We start from the raw sequence: 19,814 nt of genomic DNA on the forward strand, positions 1-19,814 counted from the left end.
AGGTATGCTAGAAACACTCATTTCCTTGCACTAACTATAAAGGTAATGTAGAAGACTAAGTCAGAAGTTACTCTCTACAGTGGAGATTAATTCCATCTTCATTGATTTGAATGGAGTCTGGACTAGAGTTTCACAAAGAATACTGTGAGCCCAAGGGATGCAAGCACCTTATTTTAAAAACAAGAATTTGAAACGCATAACCTAAGTGACTAAGGTTCTTGGTTGGGCAGGCATTTTTGCAGGACATACTGAAATTCAGAAGCTGCTGCATACTGAGGCAAAAAAAAATGTGATGAGGAAAAAATCCTGCTGAAATATTACCTTTCAAAGAGACTAAAATCAGAAGACTAAGTTCTCTGAGTAATCAGAGCACAGAGAATAATGAAGGAGTTTATGGCAAGCTAGTATAGCTAAAGCTGAACTTCAGAGACAGATCGCCTACTTATGATTATAGCACACAGCATGTTCCAATGACTTTCTGACACTTCATCTATCTTACTGCATGAACTGCTCCCAGCAGCAGATCTATGCTTCTAAAACTCCCACTTGTGTCTCTACTTGTCTTTCACTTCTCCCTTCATCTGATGCATTCAAAACTCTCAGGACTATTTCAGGAACAAAGACCACCTGAGCAAATAAAAGACATCTTAATTATTTGAATTTTAATATCAAAACACAGCATTACAGTGGATCAAAGATTAGCTGACCAGATTTATTATTTTTTTAATCTCAGTTTCATTTGCACCTGACAAACATTTTGGCACTATCCTGAACAAAACAGGTTTTTTAATTTGTTGAAACAGTGAAATGCATTATTACCACCAATCCTTATGTAAATCGTTTTTATGAGCAATACAGCTGCATTTGTAAAGCAGGAAATGTGAACAGGTCTACAGGTATTAGGTGATAGTCCTGATCAACGTGCCCATTCCTTGGAACGTGGAGGATTCCTTTCACAGTATATACTCTATATTAGCACTTTTAAAATTATTATTTTATTTTACTTCAGGCCACATGAAGAAGCACAAAGGAGGTTATTACTACTGCCTATGAAAAACATGTCAAATAACTCAATTTTGGTTGTTGAGGTTCCCCAATTTATTGAGGAAATAAAGGGGCTTCTAAACACTAGCATCCTCTATCTCTGTTCTGGACTCCAGCACAATTCAATAAACTTGGCAGGTACCTGCCTTCAAAACTGGTCCAAAAGAAATCAACTCTACCAATCACTACTGATTGATTTGCTCCTCTCCTGTATCTGAAAGGGGTAAAACTACAACACAAGTCCTATATAGAACCTTTTTTATTTTTTTTTACTTGTGGATGTTGATACCCACAGCAAGTAAAAGTCTTTTGAAGGAAGACAACTTCCACAGTGAGGTATTTCATTTGAAATATATTTAACTGTTTCAGTTCTAAAAGTGCATTCATTATGATCTTATAGATTTTACCCCAGTTTCTCTCTCTCAGTAGATTTCAGTGTATAACATCGTTTTTACAGATAAACTCTTCTGGGTATAATGAGCTATTTTTCCCCCAGTGAGTGATAGAAAGTTACCTTAAAAAAATAAGTAAGTAAAAAGGCATGCTTGTGACTAGGATTTTCCATATCACTATATTCACATCATTCTACTATCTGAACCACAGATAAGATCTTCTGCTACAATCTGCATCCACAACATCTGGGAACAGACCATCATAAATTTAAGCCTAAATGAAAAAAACAGGCAATACATGAAATTTAGTCTCCCCTGACTTCTGCTGGCACAGAGAAGACTAAATTTCCACTGAACTGCCTTGGCTTCTTCACTCAAATTTTCCTAGACAGATAGCAAAGATGAGCTGAGAGCAGCAGTTTTTAAATCATGAAATGCTACTTGTAAAGCTAACGCAGTGCTTCTGTTAATCAGACAGTTAATCTGTCAGCGGAATGCAGTATGCTTGTACACAAATTCCTTTCTACAAAATCAGCAGAGAATCCAGAAATAATTTTTCGTATTTTCCAACTAGCACAAAGATTATGCTTTGCCAGTTTTCTCAAATTGGCCTCAGTCATTTTTGATACTGTAGCATCTATTGTCAGAATATTTTCTTTCTGCTATGGATTTTCTCAGACACTCTTGAGCAATGGGTTAAAAAGCGGGGGAACACTTCTGAACATCAGGGATATGATTAATTGAACAAATGGTACCAATTATGTTATGTCTGTCCTTAATCTAACCTAAAACACACGAGACACTTGTTTACAGCAAAGTCCTGAATACCTGCATCAGCCAAGAGAATTTGGTTATATCTGAAGAATGAGGCTTTCCTTTCTGTAGACAAAATGAATATGTTTGTTTAGGCTACAAAGGTGAGAAAGAATGGAAAGAGGAAATAGGAGATACATTCCTGGTGCCTGAGCAAAGTTTGGCATAGCACTGTGCTACATAACCTGGCAAATGGACCTTTGCTTCATATAAATAGTATTATACTTTATATGCTGAAGAGACCCATGACTCTATTCAATTCATGTTTCTTTAAAGCTTTTCCAAAATGAGCCTATGTTGAAATACCTACAGTATAAAAAAACCCAAGATATTATAAAATCGACAATTTGGTAATATATTGTCATTATAATATCATGGATAATGAGAGATTCTAAACAAGATTAAAATCCTCAGTGCTAGGTACAATTATGTAGTCAGGATAGCATCTTTCCAGATATCTTACTGCCTAATAGAACAGCTTGAGAAAAGCGAGATTAAAGACCAAGTTCACTTTAGAAAGTAGCGTGAAGAACTAGACTGTTCCACTAGTGTATGAGGAAGGGCAATAGAAACAAGCCTGAGCAGGGTATTTTTCATAGTCCCAAATTATAGTGCCTGAGTTATAATACCATTTCCCCCCCCCCCCCCCAAGAACCTAGGAAATAAACGCAGCTTAGCTTGGAGCATTTCCTAAGAACAGTTAAACTCTAAGAGAGTGCACTAGGGAAATACTACATGTGCTTGTCCAACTCTTTCCCCATGCAGAGGAAAGAACGGGCTAGGTGGCCTTATTTCTTAAGTACAAAACAATAAATTTCAACAGCGCAAGCTAATCACATTTGACATGATCTGGTGGTTTCCCTGCAGGCAGTGGAAATAATACAGGCTGGGTGGTAAAGTTGCCCGCTGTGTTTATCCATAATACAAGATTGTGAACCTGCATACTGTTGAACTTGCAAATAAAAACACTTACGTGATAACCGCTGCTTCATATTTGTGAATGTCATTAGTAAAGTTAGTTGTGCGAACTATAAATATCCTTTGAAATTTGCAAAGCAAAAGATCAGTTCCCATACTCATTAAATAAAATGGATCAAATAAACACTGTGCTCTGCTTCAGAGCTACATCCTCTCATTATTTAGCTGCTTATTCTTTTATTGGAATAAGTGTTTATGAAATTCTCAGTCAAAATGTGCTTAAAACAGGCCTGCTGCATCACTCTCACTAGCCCTAAAAGCTATGAGCATACCAAATAGGCTGCCTCTCCCTACAGACCTCACAAAATGGGCTTACTAATCCTGCCCAGCTCACACCCTCCTGCCCACTGCCACCATCGCTGCTTCCCCATGGTAAGGAGGAGGCAGGGATCCTGAGGGCCCAAGGAGCCTATGACAAGTGAAGATGTATAGGCATTAACTGCCCTTTATAGTAAGGTCTTCGGAACTCACAGTGTGCCAAGATTACAACTAAGCATTGACGGTGCACCCTACAGCTAGGAAGACAATTTAAAGAAACATAAGCAGCAGGCCAGTAACCAGCATATTCATTCAACAGCTGCAACAAAGATTGTTTATATTTGATTAACACAAATGAACTGATGTACAGAAGAATTGAAGTTGAACCAGAGGGAAATGATATATTGCTTCAAACAAAAATTATTTCTAAAGCTTCTAATGAAGCTCAAACTGTGCCAGCTGTAACCAAAGGAAATTTTATTTATCCTCTAACATTTTCAGAAGTCAGAACTTCTTATTAAGTGACAAAATTTAAAGTAAAATATTATATTATCATTAAAATGATAAATACATATTTACAAGTAGAAGTATATTTTAACCAAAAACAACACACCTTACTACAAATAGCTATGCATGCAGCTGAAGATAATCTAGTAAAATACACCCAGGCACATTTAAATAATACATTTTAATACCTGACAAGATAGGGAAGATTTATTCTCTTAGTGCAATAAGGTGGTAAAAAGTATATTGAATAATAAAACTCTAGAGATTTATATTTTTCTTTCTGTACTCACATCTCATAGAGAAACAATCAAAGCAGAATAATCTTTGTCTCAGAAAGTAAGGACTTCATTTTCCCATTTAGAATAATTCTTTTAGAAAATCTTCTGTAAGCCAGGTGTGAATGTGCATAACACATTTAATTTAATACAGTTTACCTAAATCTATATGCAGCCATGCAAAAAAATCACTGAATGTTTGACTAGACCGCAATAAGGATTCCATTTGCAGTATGGCATATACTTAGCATAGGGAACGGGAAAAAAAAACTGTTTCTAAGAGCAAAAGGGGTTATACATTCACCTGACTTATAAACAAAGGTTTTATAAGCAATGTTTCCGCTCTTCTGGAAATGTTCTTACCTCTTCTTTTGTCTTTTTTGATATGACTCTTAACCAGTCTCCAATCATGCTGAGAACAGCTGCAAAGTAAGCAAGCCCAACCAGGATCCAGAACCACACCACTGGCTTATAAAAATCTAGGTACTCAATATCTGATCCTCCTGAAAAACAATGAAGTTAAAAATAAAGCATATTTAATTGTTATAAGTGCAAAACTATTTTAAAATTAATTCCTTTCCAGAAGTTCTATTTCTTCCATTTTCTTACTACTGCCAAAAATTTATAGCAAAACATTTCACTGTTAAGACATCACAATCTAAATTTGTCAATTGCTGAAAAAGTTTTGAGATCAGCAGTAGTATGCAAATTGTACACAATGGTTCCTGATCTTTCAAATAATGAAAATAAACACTGAGAAACTGATTCCATTTCTGAGATATTATTTAAGGTGGAGGTTGTTGTGGATAGCCTGAATGAAAGGAGTTCCCGCCTTCTTCAAACATGCATGCTGTACCAAATTTGAAGTGTTGTACTGCAGTAATACATTCACATGTTGAGAAATCTGACTATGCTAGGACTTAGAAACACATCTCCATTACATGAGTCCTTTAATTCTAGTAAAGAATAGTACCAACATTAAGAAGTGTCCCTGTTGGGCAGTCAGATGCTGCCATCTCCATTTTACAGTAGAAGAAATCAGTCTACAGGGACTTGAGTTGAACTCAAGAAAATGCAGATAATATAGTTGGCAGCTGAAGGCAACATTTTTGAATCCTACTGCCATAAGAACCAGACACTTTCTGCCTTCCAAGTGTTGAAGTGAAAAAAAAATAGGGGATACATTTCAGAGATGCTGTAATGGAACTTTTATGTCCAACACAGCTATAAAGAACAGATGCCTAATTTCCCACAAAGAAAAAAAAAAAAAGGTTATATTCATCCAGAGCTCTCAGACAACACAAACTAACTCATATTTCACATCCCACAGTACAATAAAACAAGCCTTAAACTTGCAAGTCAGCTATACCCCGTCAAATAAAAATCATACTCTTCGTTTGGGTTGCTGCAAAGAGAAGTTTGTTCGATTTGTATATCTGCCCACTGAAAAGGCTAACAGAAAATGCTCCTTACCCCCTTTCATGCCAAATAATGATTTTCCCTGCTATTGTTATCTAATCATCACACAGGTTACAAGCAAATTTTAATGATTGTTATCTTTGTGAGGAAGCTCTCTGACAGAAATTGCTTTTCTCATGTCAACGAGCCTTTTCATCAATAAAAACTGTTGAGCAGTAGTGGTTTATTTAACTGCCTAAGAGATAAACCCATAATGCAAAAAAAAAAAAAAAGGAAAAAATAAAAATGGGTACTTAACACCTGTGCAGTTACAGGACAGTCTGAAATAGAAGACAGCCTACCTCCAAAAGTTTGAGTTCACTGCACTTCAAGGCAAACAAAATACCAGATAAAGAAATTTGTTAACAGCAACTCCATACCAACCCAGCAAAACAGGATTTACCCATATCTTTACCCTGCTGTCATTCAAAAAGGTGTTGATTACCACAACACTTCAGAGCTCTATCAGGAGCCATCCATGAACCACACTCCTTGGTTAACGTTCTTCATCTGCTTATACAGTGCACAAGGAAGTACAATATGAAGTATCCACTCACCAGACTTACTACTGGAATATAAAGTCTATAAACGGAAACTAGAGATCAAATATATCAGTCTGCAGGCAGCTTTTCCTTCACTGTGTCAATCCAATTTGTTTATAGTAAGGTTAATTACCAGGTCACGAGTCAGGACATCTTGTTTTTTAATTAATATCTTTGCTTTCTGACCAGGTGATGGCTCCATTTGGCATGCCCAAAGGAGTTCATCTTTCCAACTTTCGCAAGGGGCAGTCAAAACACTCTAGAACAGCTTATCAGTTATTGAATTTATGAATTTTAAGGACTCCTTAGTGAGGTATCAATTTAATGGAAGACTATGGAGAAAAAGATACACCTAGGGATATTTGTCCTGAGATAACTCTCTATATACATATAAAAAGCAATTACATAGACTAAGTAAACATTTTCCTTTCTTGATGCCACTCTTTTCCCCATTCTTTTTACAGCTAACTAACCAAAAGTTATTTCTGTGAAGTCTTTTTCTTTCATGTTTTTGCTTCAAAACCATAAGTAGAGAATAGAAAAAGCTATCAGTACAGAGTATCTTAATTCCATAGTAGCAAAAAACCTCTGGTTCATTCCAAACTTGGATCTCCAGACCAGTAAAGGTCATTATTACTTTTTATCAACAGTACAAACTCTGGGCATAGAAATGTGATTCACTTCAAACACAGCTGAAATCAAGCATGCCCAACTCTCAGGCTGCGTTTGGCCCAGCCCAGCTCACAGTGTGGCCACTCCCTGCCCCACACCATCATGGCGGTGGCTCTTCCCACTGAGCAGCATGGCCCAGTCCCAGTGTGCAATTGTCACTTCACAACAACCAAATATTGGTGCGTGACCAGCACCTTCTGGGCTGAAATCAGTGCACAGTGCAGTGCCAGCTCAAGTTATGGCAAATAAGTTAATGCATTTTGATACACGTGTTAAACACAGCCCTGTGAACACAGGAAAATACATAGCTGTGCTTTCTGTTTTGATAAAGGAATTTGAGAATAGACTTCAAGATTGACTAAAAAATCATCACTATTTTTGGTTTACTTGCAACTCCATTTTTAGTTGACAAATACATTAGCTGCAAGTTTTCAAACGAAATGCATGGAGTTGCAATTAGAAATTTGGTCACGTCTCTTTAACAGACTTTTATAAGCCCTCTCTTACCAGAGAGGAATACCCCTCAAAAGTTATTCACATCAGTGCTTTTGGGCAGAACCTAAATTTGTGAACAAATGGAATAGCAGAAAATGGAGAGACACTTCAGAATACAGAGCACAGCTATAAAAAACCCTTTTCCACGCTGTCCTACCCAGAAGTCAAGAGAGACACTGCAGACTGACTGAAGCGTAAAGCAGCCTGCATGGTTCACACAGACAGTCCCTATTACAGATGTGAAATGCTGAGGTGACAAGAGCACTTCTGAATTCCAAAAAGACACAATGCCAGCAGGAGAGAGCACAGACTCTGGGTTGCTATGACAAGTAGGTGAAGTGTTCCCCTTTGGTGACAAACTGGATCTCCAACTGAGCAATTCAGAGCAGACCCAGATAAATGTATTAAAATGGAAACACGCATAATTCAGTTACAGCCCAAAACAGTGAAAAAGCAATATTCTAAAAATCACAGATCAAAGGAAAAAGAACACTTCAGAAAACATTCTTAAAGTGGAGACTCACTTTAATTGCACTAATTTGCTGCTTAACCTTATGAAATAATATCATTATGCCCCACTGTGAAACATGCTACTCATGTGTTATTAATAATTTCTGACCTCCACATAATTCAGTCAAGTTTTAAGCATCTAATCTACTTTATATTTGATAGCTGCTAGACTCTCTCTTTCAGAAACATTTGCAATGCCTTTCAATTTGAACTGCAGTTAAAGGATTTATCTGCACATATGAACATTATATTGTCATGCTGTACGTATTTTGACTTCATTGCTAAGTTTGGTTAGCAGCTTCCTCACATTAAAAACAGCATGACATGAAAAACTCTTACTTTCCTTTTTCACAGAACATTAATAACATAAGTTTGATATTTCTGTAGTATTAAAGTGGTTTCATGTGCGTGTGTGTGTATAACTAGAATGGTAAGTTTTCTTCAATTACAAGAAAAAAGCCTAAATAATAACGATGAGAAAACACAGGAATTACGAGAGTTAAAAATTCAGCTCCCATGCCAAAGAATCAACCCCATCAACCACAAAAAAGAATCAATTAAAAAAAAACAAAAAAAAGTTTGGTTTTTTTTTGTAATACTGTCCATGTATTTTCTTGAACTTCAAATACAAAACCTCTTCACCTTTTCCCTCCTTGCTTGCACCTTGAATGATCAGTCTTTTATGTCTGCCTTAAGAGTTCTCCTGCTGGTGGAAACTGCAGCTGAAATTTCCAGAGGCTGCAAATGACAACCTGGATTCTCAATACAAAAGGGGATGGTTTTGTTCTTCTGGTTCCTGGGAATGCTTGTCCTCCAGTATAAATGAAAATAAACTTGCAGAAAAACTCAAGAACTGTACAAGTTTCTGTTACAACCACCAGCCCTACAGCCATTCATAATGTTACATTCCCTAATCCCTAGCTCCTCTGTTGGCCCCTTTCTCATACAGCTATTTGGAAACACTCTCCTTTACTTCCTATAAGTTCTCCAAGGCTTCAAATCTAGTGGTGCCAGGCAGGCAGCAGCCCATTTCACGTTAGTGAAAAGTGACAGATACTGGAAGAAATCCCTTAACCCCAGTACAGATTATAACAACCATAACATTCCTACGTAGGTCTTGAAAACATGGGTTTTCCTCTGGGCTGACAGTTCCCAGAAAGACAATATGATAATTACCAAAATATTTTGAAGTTTTTAAATCGTTTGGAATTTTGCTTTGTTTGAGGGAACTTTATGAAACAAATTTGACAGTTATGAAATATCCCATGGAGATCCAATATGCTACAAGAATTGCCAAATGCTTTATTTTTTTTCCTAGAAGTCCGCTCTACTGTAATCACAATTTGAAGTGTCACTGCCTACCATTCTGTTTCAGTTTTGACTGTCATTCTAAGTGGAAGACGGCAATTTACACCTCAAATACTATCTAAGAAACATGCCTTTGCAGCCAAGAAAATCATAGAAAGAACTAAATTAATGCCAGCATGAGACTTTTTTTTTTTTTTAATTGTATTGCCACCTAGGCACTTAGAAGTGGACTAATGTAGAATTCTTCCTGCTTCATGACTCACCATCAATAACCAGAACCAAAAAAATGTCATGTTCTAGAGCTACAACAAATTCAGATGCTTCAGTCAGATGAAATACTTACGTTCTATAGGACAACCTACCCTACAGCCTTTTACCCTATTACAAGCTTATCTCCTTACGCTTGCTTAATCTCTGCTTAAGGCACTCAGCTTTTCTAAATTTTTGAGTGATAGTGTTCTAGATGAAGTCTGTAACAAAACAGAAGTGACAATTTCTGTGAGGTAGTTACGACTTATCTACTAGAAAAAAAAGCAGGTCAGTAATCATAAAGTCTGCTTGCTAATTTGTTAACTTGCAAAAGATTCTGCATGCTTTCTCAAAATTCATAGGGAAACCCTTTATTCAGATAAATATTATCAGCTCTATTGAGTACTTGCAGAATCAGTTTTCTTTTTAAAATAACTGGTGGCCTCAGAGCTGAACACAGCACTACAGGTGGGGCTTTGTGTGGGCAGAGCAGAAGGGATCACCTCCTTTGGCCTACAGGTCACACAGCTTTTCATGTTGCCCACAAGATTTTTGGCTTTTCAAGCTGCAAATGCATGCTGCCTGCTCACCTTGAGCTTTTCCTCAAGCATCAGCCCCAAGTCCTTCTCCACAGGGTTGCTCTCAGTCTATTCTCTGCCCAGATTGTATTTGTGCTTGGGATTGCCCTAACCCTGGCACAGGACCCTGCACTTGGGCTTGAACTTCATGAGGCCCACTTCTCAAGTCTGCACAAGCCTCTCTGGATGGTATCCCTTCCCCCCAATGTGTGAAGTGCACAGATCAGTCTTGCATATTCTTATCAGGCATCAGAGTACATTAGTCCACACAAAGAAGATGAAAATTAATGAACTTATTGTCAACTTTGTCTCTGACAAAATACAATCCACTAGCCATGTTAGCCTCAAATGATGATAGAGGTGGTCTCAACCTCAAACTCTCTTTAGCATCTTCATTGCAAGTACAAATCCAATTCCTACGCTCTGAATCTCTAAGTCAATAACATTTCAGTACAAATACAAGTCTTGCACATGTTGCTCTGAAAGGAAATAGAAAACATTCACAGCATTTCAATAGCGCCATTAGAGCAGAATTTTAAAATTAAAAATATGCTTAAAGACTATGAAAGGCCGTGAGGTATAGAACAACATAATTCAAGGGCATTCAGTAGAAAGAAAACGCATTTCCTGGTAAAATTAAAAAAAGACAATGTAGAAACAAATTACGATATCAAGTGGTCTACAAATAGAAATCTGCGGAAATTTTATAATGAGAGTAACGATGAATGTACTCAGTGTTCCAGCTAGAGACAAGTGGGCTATTTCACATAATGTCTTACAGTAAATATCACTAGGGCTTCACACACAATTATTTTTATTCCCTGCCATGCACATGCCCCACAGGAGAGAAAATCTAGAGCACCCAGACTCTTTGGCTTTGAAACAACATAAATTTTTGATTTGGTATTAGTCAGAATTTGTTCCGAACCACAAACTCCTGGAGACAAAAATCAAAGTAAGAAAAGCAATACGAGGAAAGAGATAGGAAAAAGTCAGAGACATTCAAGAGAAATATAGAAGCATCACAAAAATAGTTACTAGGAGCTACTGAGCTTAAGACTCAAACGCTGGGTGCACTTGGTCTCATACAATGGCAGTAACCTCAGATGGGACATGGAAGAAGCCCACATCATGTGAATGTCTGCTAGTTGTACTTTCCTCCAGCAAAATAGCCCACTGACATCAGCCCTACACTTCTCTCTTCATCCCGCTGCTGATATCAGATGGAGTAAGCTCATTTCTATTGCCTCTACCTGACACAAAGGCTCCAGAACTGAGAGAGAGGCACATCTCAAGCATTGGTCATGTCATTTATGGGATATGCTAAACTTTCTTCTTATATTATAGAGTACACAAATACAAATAAACAAAGCACAGAAAGGTACAACAGTAACAGGGAAATTCAGTGGTAGAAGTAGAAATCTGGAAAAAAAAAAAAGTGTTGAAAGCCAAAGATGCTGACAAAATCTGCATCGTATAACAAAGCATTGTGAGACGCTAAGGGACTCCTGCTGAAGTGAAAATATTCAGCAGACTAAAACACCATAATAATTCTTGTATACCTCACAATCTGTGAGGACAAAAATAATCTAAAATTAGGTGAAGCATCTTTTTGACAAAATAGCAAAGAATTCAGCTGCATAGAGAGAGACAGTTTAATTGTCCCACATCCTGTCTGTAGCTCGCAACATGATATAAGGCTCTTAAAAGGACTTGAGACAAATATGATGAAGGGTAAAATTGGAAGAGAAAGGCTAAAACACCCCCCCCACACACACACACACATCCACAGAGTTGGGACTATACCCCCTACCCACAAATAAAAGCAAAACATATATAATTGCGCAGAACATTATAAGATAAAGTTATGAGAAAAAAATTACCTGCAACATAGTCACCGAATCCAATGGTAGTTAAAGTGATAACAACAAAGTAAATTGCATCTAGTGTGCTCCAGCCTTCTATGTGCTTGAATATAACCGCAGGAAGAGCAACAAACAGCACGCAGCCAAAGAGTATGAATATTATTGTTGAAATAATGCGAATCTTTGTCTGACTCACGTTCCATTTCTATGGAAGAAAGAGAAGGGGAAAAAGAAGAAATCCATTGTTAATAAAGCTGTGCCGCCATATATAAGCGCCTATTAACCAATGTGAGCACATTGTAGTTCTCAACCAGGAAAAAAAAATAAAAAAAAAAAATCAAAGCATGGTTTTAATTTGAAAGTGTTTTCAAAGCAAACATGACTATCCTAGGAAACATTTTATAGCAGGAAATGCAGAGTAGATCTTTACTTTTCATTGTGATTGGCTTTGTGGTCTGAGTAGGTGGTATGTATAACACGCACTGGTGTTAACAACTGATCATGCTAGCTTTGAATGAGGGCTAAGTATTTGAGTGAGCTTCAAGTAGTGTTTGCACTTGAGATGTCTCCTTATTTCATTCATAAATACCTAATTAAAAATAATGATTTTAACAGTATTTCTCTCTTTAATCAAATACAATGGGTGCTCCAACAGCACTTCCTCCCATGAAATCATGGCCCATGACATCAGAGGTGGACATTAGTAGTATGGCAGTAGAGGACAAACCTTCCGGACAATATTCCATTACATTTGTTGCTGTGGGACAGACAGCAGCAGAGGAGAAGTCTGACAGAAAGACTTCTGCTGTGGAAGCGTGTATGAAGCAGAAGTGTGTCACTGAATTCCTCCATGTGAAAAAAGTGGCACCTAGTGACATTCACCAATGCTTGCTGAACATTTATGGATACCCAAGAGTGGATGTGAGTACAGTTAGGTGGTGCATTTCAGCAGTGGTGACAGCGACATGAAAGACGAGCCATGTTCCGGATAACCATGAAATGAAAAGCATCTCAATCAGTTCATCCACACAAACTGGCAAATTATGACAAGGGAACTGTGTACAGATCTGTCAGCTTTGATGCATTTGGAACAATGGTGGCAATTTCGGAATATCCCAGAACTTGTGCCAGGTGGGTTCCACAAATGTTCACACAGAAACAGAAGGGCTGACAGTAACAGTTTCCTGGATCACTTCGTTACCAGTGACAAGACAAGTGTTACTACGAGATGGAGTCAAAATGGTGGTCTGCAGACTGGAGATACGTGAAGTCCCCCTCAAAGAAAAAGTCTGAGACATTCCAATTGCATTTTTTAATATTTCACTGCATAATTGAATATATCATTATATATTATATTTCATTATTTTATCATCATATCGCTCTGTGAATTTGTCCTGCTTGAACTGAATCCTATGTATTCAGGCTGCTTTTCAAAATCCTTGAGATCACATTGAATTATAATTCTGTCCTCTAACCTTTGACTCTCCCCAGTCTGAGATAATCTATAGATTTAAAGATCAAAGTCCTTTACTTGTTGCATAAACTATTAATGTTATTAATATAAGCTGTTAATAAAAAATAACTGTACTAAAGTTAGAATGTCAAACATGACTTTGTAATACTATATTCCCTACCAATTTGACAGTTTTCCTCTCAGTATGTTTTTTTCCAGAGTCGCTCAACCAGCTAGAACATATTGATTTAAATTCAGGGAAGCAAAGAACTGCACAAAATTGGACTATTTCTTGTGTTTAACTTTAGTACCAACATAAACTAAGTTTTCAGTCAGCACAACTAAAGTCCAGTTTAGTAACCCAAATCCCAGTAGCAGCTCAGATTATGGCATTGTTGTATGTATACAAATACTACAGGGAAGGAAAAGGGAAAAGAAAAAAAAGGAATCCATTATCCTTGTGAGCAAGAGTCTAAGAGACCAAACAAAGTGGTCTGATAGATTTTGTACTTTTAAGCAAAAATTGAAATTCCATTATAATAAAAAAAGTGAAAAGGATAAAAATAAAATGTGCTCATGGAATGTTCTTACCCTTTTTAGCCAAATCTCAATGGAAATTGCTGCTATTCATCAAGAACTTACTGGGATTTGAACTGATGTCTTCAAATAAAAAGTGCTTTTTCTTAACGTTGTCTTTCAAGCTACTGTGTACAAAACAGACTAAGTTAAGCAATGAACTCCCTTTGCTATAATTCCAGGTACTTGGTTCTTAAGGACTGGCTGCAGCTGAACGCTATCAATATCTGCATAAGTCTGTTGGGTCTCTTCCTTCACTTAAGCTGTGCCACTTTGCATGGAGTAACTAAAGAGTCACAGGCCTGACAAAGCGAAGGACATGAACTTTCAGGCTATGTTTAACTGAAGCTGCAAATACCTTAAGTCCAATATCAGGCAAGTGACAGCAGGCTCTGTACCATTTAGGCCATCCTGCTACCCTGAACACACAAAACATTAACCAGTTAGAGACCAGTAAATCTGGAAATATTACTGTTCTACAGATTGTGAGCATTTCCTCATGTATGATGCCACCTGATTTTGAGAGTTGTGGTTTTAAACTCAGACACCAGAGATCATCTGTGAATCAGTGCAAAGGAACAGTAATTGCCAGAAGCCAACACTGCAGCTCAACCCCTCCTTTCCCCATATCAGTGATTTCCTACCACATACTACACTACAACATTTAAAGGTAAACATCACAGCAAGTTCGGAGTATTTTAAGAGCTAAACAAAAATAAAATGTTTTGTTCCTCCTAATCATCACTATTATGGAAAAATGTTGGACCGCATCCAACTCTCAATTAACAGCGTTCAGCATGTTCGGAATCTGCAACGTTCTCCCTGCCTTTTCTAGACATCTGGTTACAAGGATGGGCTGTACCCTGTGCATTACCCATGTTAAATTTAGAACAATCAGCCAGCATACTCACAACAAAGGTATCTTCTACTTTGGCAATTCCTTTTCCAAAGATTGTCCCTAGTTGATCTCCAACACCAGCCAAGAGAAAACCAAACAGAGGAATTCCCAGTAAGGCATAGATGATACAGAATATCTTTCCACCTTGTGTGCGTGGGGAGATGTTTCCAAAGCCTAAATTACAAACAACTTGAGATGTTTAAAAAGAAGTTACACATATTACATTACACATTTGTAAAGGGCTACAGGAACAGAACAGTTGCAAACAAGTCCTACTAGGTTAGCCACATGACACAGAAGACATTGTGAAAAAAAAAAAAAAGAAAATATTGTCAAATCCTTATTGAACTCAAACTGTTGTACAGTTCACTTTTTAATATTATATACATACTACAGAGAAGCAAAATCTCATTAGAAAAAATCATATATACATATTATATATACACATGTATATTTATAAATTACAACTTTCCACATCTACTAGATACAGTTAACGTCTTTTGGTTAAAATGTGCCTTAGCCTCTGTTTCCTTTAAACGTCCATTACTGGACTTGCAATTTGAAAGTTGCAGTACTCTGAAATAAAATAGTTTTCCTTTGGATGCACTGTGTCTCAAAGCGAAGCGGACTGAAAGAAACTATTTGGATGAAGTAGAAATATCTAAATTAAATGGAATTGCTTTGAGTCCTCATTATTAAAGTCTCAAGTTGATACAGTTGCAAACAGAGCTTAGAGAGAGAGATTTTTCCAGGCTCTTCTCCATTTGAGAACTGAAACGATTTTGCCTTCACTGATCATATAAAAATCACACTCTTCATATGTCTGTGATACCCCTATTGCTGCTGATCCACATAAAATGGGGAACCCAAAATACAATGACCATACACATGTGACATACCCTCAAACGTATCCCCCCAAGATTGGCAGTTTAATGATTTGTCCAAGGTGTCATTGTTTCAGGAGCATCATCTTCATTTTCAATTCAAGGGGGTTTTTTCCTACTCATGTTGGGGAAGCAGTAAGGCATTAGTAATAATACAGCATGAGTTTTGAAATTATTCCACTTTTCAGAACAACAGTGTGCACTTTGAAAGAGGGCAGAGGGAAAACTCATGAAGGGGGAAAAAAAAAGGATTAATTTCTATGGATAAATTAAGCAAAAGCTCTTAAAGGAATAACTTTTTTGTAGGAAAGAATGTGCAGAAGATGAAAAGCAAAATATTTTAGCACATAACTGAGACATGTCTCAGTTTTTGTCTTTTACTATTAAGTTTTGCATAAAATATACTTTTCATATAAACACTAAAAGCATTCAATGAACACCCAATTCTCCTCTGAAAAATCTGACAGATTGTACAGATTTCATCTGCTCTATTCAGAACCTTCAATGTCAGTTTTCTATTTAAAATAGCATACTATTAATGCACACCAACCATAAGCTTCCATAATGCAAAGCAGATTCAGTGAATATCTAATTTACCAGAATTTTTATTTAACTATTTTGAGCATGTAGGTTTAAAATAGATTTTTCTTCAAGAAACTTATTTATATCACCTTAGTTTTTGGTTCTACTCTCACATAGGTGAGCTAAAGAAAACCTCTTGGTCAAAACTTTTTCAGCACACAGGAGACAGAACTACCCCTCACTCAACTTTGTTACAGAAAAAGAAAACATGATTGGAATACATTTTACTCCCAGATATTTTTTGCCCTACTACCCACTTAGGAATGGTAATCATAAGAACAATAAATGCAATGTTACAATGCCAATGCTTAATTAGGTTTAAAAAAGTGGAGGAAAAAAATGGCTTTTATTAAAGTTTTACCAAAATAACTAATAAGCCTTCTCAAATTAAACAAAAGGACAGAATCATGGACTCATAGAATCATTGAGGTAGTAAAGACCACTAAGATCATATTATTCAGCCATCAACCCTTCACCACCATGCCACTAAGCCATGTTACCCCAGTGTGACATAGGAATCATCAGCTACAAGCCCTGGAACTCGTAAATTTTCCATGCAGTAACATCAAGACAAGAACCTGACTCGGTCCAGGTGAATAAAGTCAGAGTGCTTTTAGGATAACTTGGTATTCCTCCCTAAACCAGAGCCAGGGCTAAAATTACTGATTATTATAATTCAGGAAATTTCAGCTCCATCGAGTTCACTCTGTGCCTTCATGCAGCAAGCAGGAAAGACCCTTGAGTTTTAAAATAAAATTAGCTCATCACTAACCAAAAGGGACAAACAGATCCTAACTACTCTGTTTTCATAAATATCTCTGTTTATGCAGCAACAGGAGCTTGAATAGCTGCCAGAGTGTAATTCCTGCAGAGTCTTAATGCGATTCAGAACCAGAGTCTGGATACACCAGATTTATAAAACTTGTACTGGGGGATCTGGAAACAGCTCTTCCTTCTCTTGGTTTAAGACATTATTATTATTCACTTGCTCCAGAAAAATGGTACCATAATGGTGACAAAATACCAGTCCAGGCAACCAGGCAATTTTTCTTGCTTTACTTCATAAAGCAAACTGGCACTTTCTGTGCATCGCATAGCTATTACAATAGATGATTACTGCCACAGCATAGTTCTCATCTGCTGCTAATCACTACAAGAACAAGAAGTTCATGTTCAGCTCTGTGTATTCTTGCTCTAAATCACAGGTATATTTTACTTGAGGTAAGGATGGGGCTACTTGTACCTTCAAACTGTTACTTTTCTTCCGTAAGTGATGTAAAGAACGTCTTGTATTATTAGTTTTTCCTTTAAAACAAACCTCACTAATACATTACTGGATAAAGTAACACTCCACAGGTAGTAGAGCCCACCTCCACCCAGCTGCTCGCTGCACACTGTACAAGCCACACTGCTGTCATGACAGGATACGCTCCAGTGAACAGATACACCAAGGAGCTTCCATTACACGTTAATTATACTTCCTGGAGCACCATGTTTCATAACAGTCTGTTGCCACACACCACAGCCTACTTCTCGAATTACCCAAATTGTCCTTTCTACTCTCCCGGTTTCTCCAGCAGAAAGCTAATCCATCGTTTATGTAAAGAGAACAGGGAACATATTTATATTTCATACCATTGTTGTAATTCCTGAGCGTTTTGTCTAAAAAAAAAAAAAGAGAGAGAGAGAAAGTATATTTTTTCCTTAGGAAAGGCACCAGAATTCTGCTGCTGCATAAAACTGAAGGAAAGCTTCCCTTCAGGCCTGGTGCTCAAAAGACATTGTGCATCCTGCGGCTCTCCTGTGCAAGCAGAGCAATATTCACCCTGCAGAATGGGGTCAGCTTCACACAGGTAACATCAGTGCTGTCTTCACGCTGTCCTTCCCCAACACCCCTCCTCAACTCACTTCCATAACCAGGAGCACGATCTGACTTCTGGTCTCACCAAATCCCTTTTGTATCCTGCTAATTCCCAGCATGCCTCTCACACACAGGGAATTTGTGCACCATGTTGTCTCTGACAAGTGTTGTAGACAAGAAATGCATTTTAAAAGAAGCTTACAGAATAAAGAATATACTGCATTTACAATGGCCATATAAGTAACTGTTCCACTCACCAAAATAACATAGTCCATGGTTTCAGCTCCACAACTCTTACAGCCAAAGTGACAGATCACTTTGGGAAATCTCAATCCTTTAGTCAGCTATACAGCCCAAAGGAAAGGTATGCTAAGCCAACCAACCAACTGAGCCAAGAGACTTTGATAGGAATTATTTTTTCCCCACATTACCCATTTTGGATATATTTAAAAATGAATATGCCTAACTTTTCTATCCAGAACAGATCAGCTATTAAGTAGAAATTAGTAGCATTATTCAAACTACAAATTCATTACAGGTTTTGAGAAAATCATAAAGCATTTGCAACTTCTATCCCAGATTTTTTCTGATGACACACAATAGTTTCTCTTAAAACTGAGAAGATGCACTTTTGCTCAGGTCTAGAAATGAGAACATCTTTGCATTCACACCTTCAGAAAAAGGAAGATTGCCAATTGATTTAAAAAAATACATCTTCTGTTTCAAGTAGAGAAAAATATTTTTTTCTGTAGCTCATTGCGGCCTCAGTCTTTCAGAAAGCAGTATTAAAAGAATAGACTCCTGACGAATATATAATTGTGGTTCTGAAAGTTATGCCCCCTATTTTATTACATTAACCCACTAAGTCAGAGGTGGATTTTGGTGGTATGGCAGTAGAGGCTGAACCTTCCCAACAATATTCCATTAGATGTTGTTGACATGGGACAGATGGCAGCAGAGGGACAGTGTGACAAAATGGCATCGGACATGGAAGTACAGAAGAAGCAAAGGTTTATCAGTGAATTTCTCCATGTGGAAAAAAATTACACCCACTGACACTTGCTGAATATTTACAGTGACCCAGAAGTGGAAATGAGCACAGTAAGGCAGAGGGTAGTGCCTTGCAGCGGTGGGGACAGTGATGTGAAAGACAAGTCATTCTGGATGGTCATACACAGCTCACATACTACAAAATGCAGAGTATCTCAATCAGCTCATCCGTGTAAATCAGCTAATGCTGGTGACTACATTAAAAAATACTATTTTGTAGATGAGAACTTGCTCTATTAAACAGTGTTATTGTGCTCTTTGGAGTATCTGTTGTAATTTCATAGAATCACAGAATGGCCTGAGTTGAAAAGCACCATAATGATATCTAGTTTCAACCAGCCTGCCACAAGCAGGGTTGTCAACCACTAGACCAGGCTGCCCAGAGCCACATCCAGCCCGGCCTTGAATACACCCAGGGATGAGGCATCCACAGTCTCCTTGGGCTACCTGTTCCAGTACGTTTGGTTCCACAGAAATAAGTTGGAGGCATTACTTTTGGAGCAACCCATGTATTTTAATGGATAATTCCTTGGCAAAGCAGGGCATCTACTGATAGACTGCACAGA

The 19,814-nt window shown here is 37.5% G+C and overlaps 1 protein-coding gene across 2 annotated transcripts in view; it reads right to left on the reverse strand.

Annotated features, from left to right (window-relative positions):
* The window catches only part of KCNK2 (potassium two pore domain channel subfamily K member 2), a 126,410-nt gene that overhangs the window by 12,395 nt on the left and 94,201 nt on the right, over positions 1 to 19,814 (reverse strand). For both annotated transcript variants that reach the window (XM_004935320.5, XM_001234269.6), the window contains 3 exons: positions 14,885 to 15,045; positions 11,963 to 12,149; positions 4,631 to 4,770 (listed from right to left, as the gene is read on the reverse strand). In XM_004935320.5, coding sequence (XP_004935377.1) covers positions 4,631 to 4,770; positions 11,963 to 12,149; positions 14,885 to 15,045 — 488 coding nt within the window. The remainder of the gene's footprint in view (positions 1 to 4,630; positions 4,771 to 11,962; positions 12,150 to 14,884; positions 15,046 to 19,814) is intronic.

This window comes from Gallus gallus, chromosome 3, assembly GCF_016699485.2.
Source record: "Gallus gallus isolate bGalGal1 chromosome 3, bGalGal1.mat.broiler.GRCg7b, whole genome shotgun sequence".
NCBI classification, from domain to species: domain Eukaryota; kingdom Metazoa; phylum Chordata; class Aves; order Galliformes; family Phasianidae; genus Gallus; species Gallus gallus.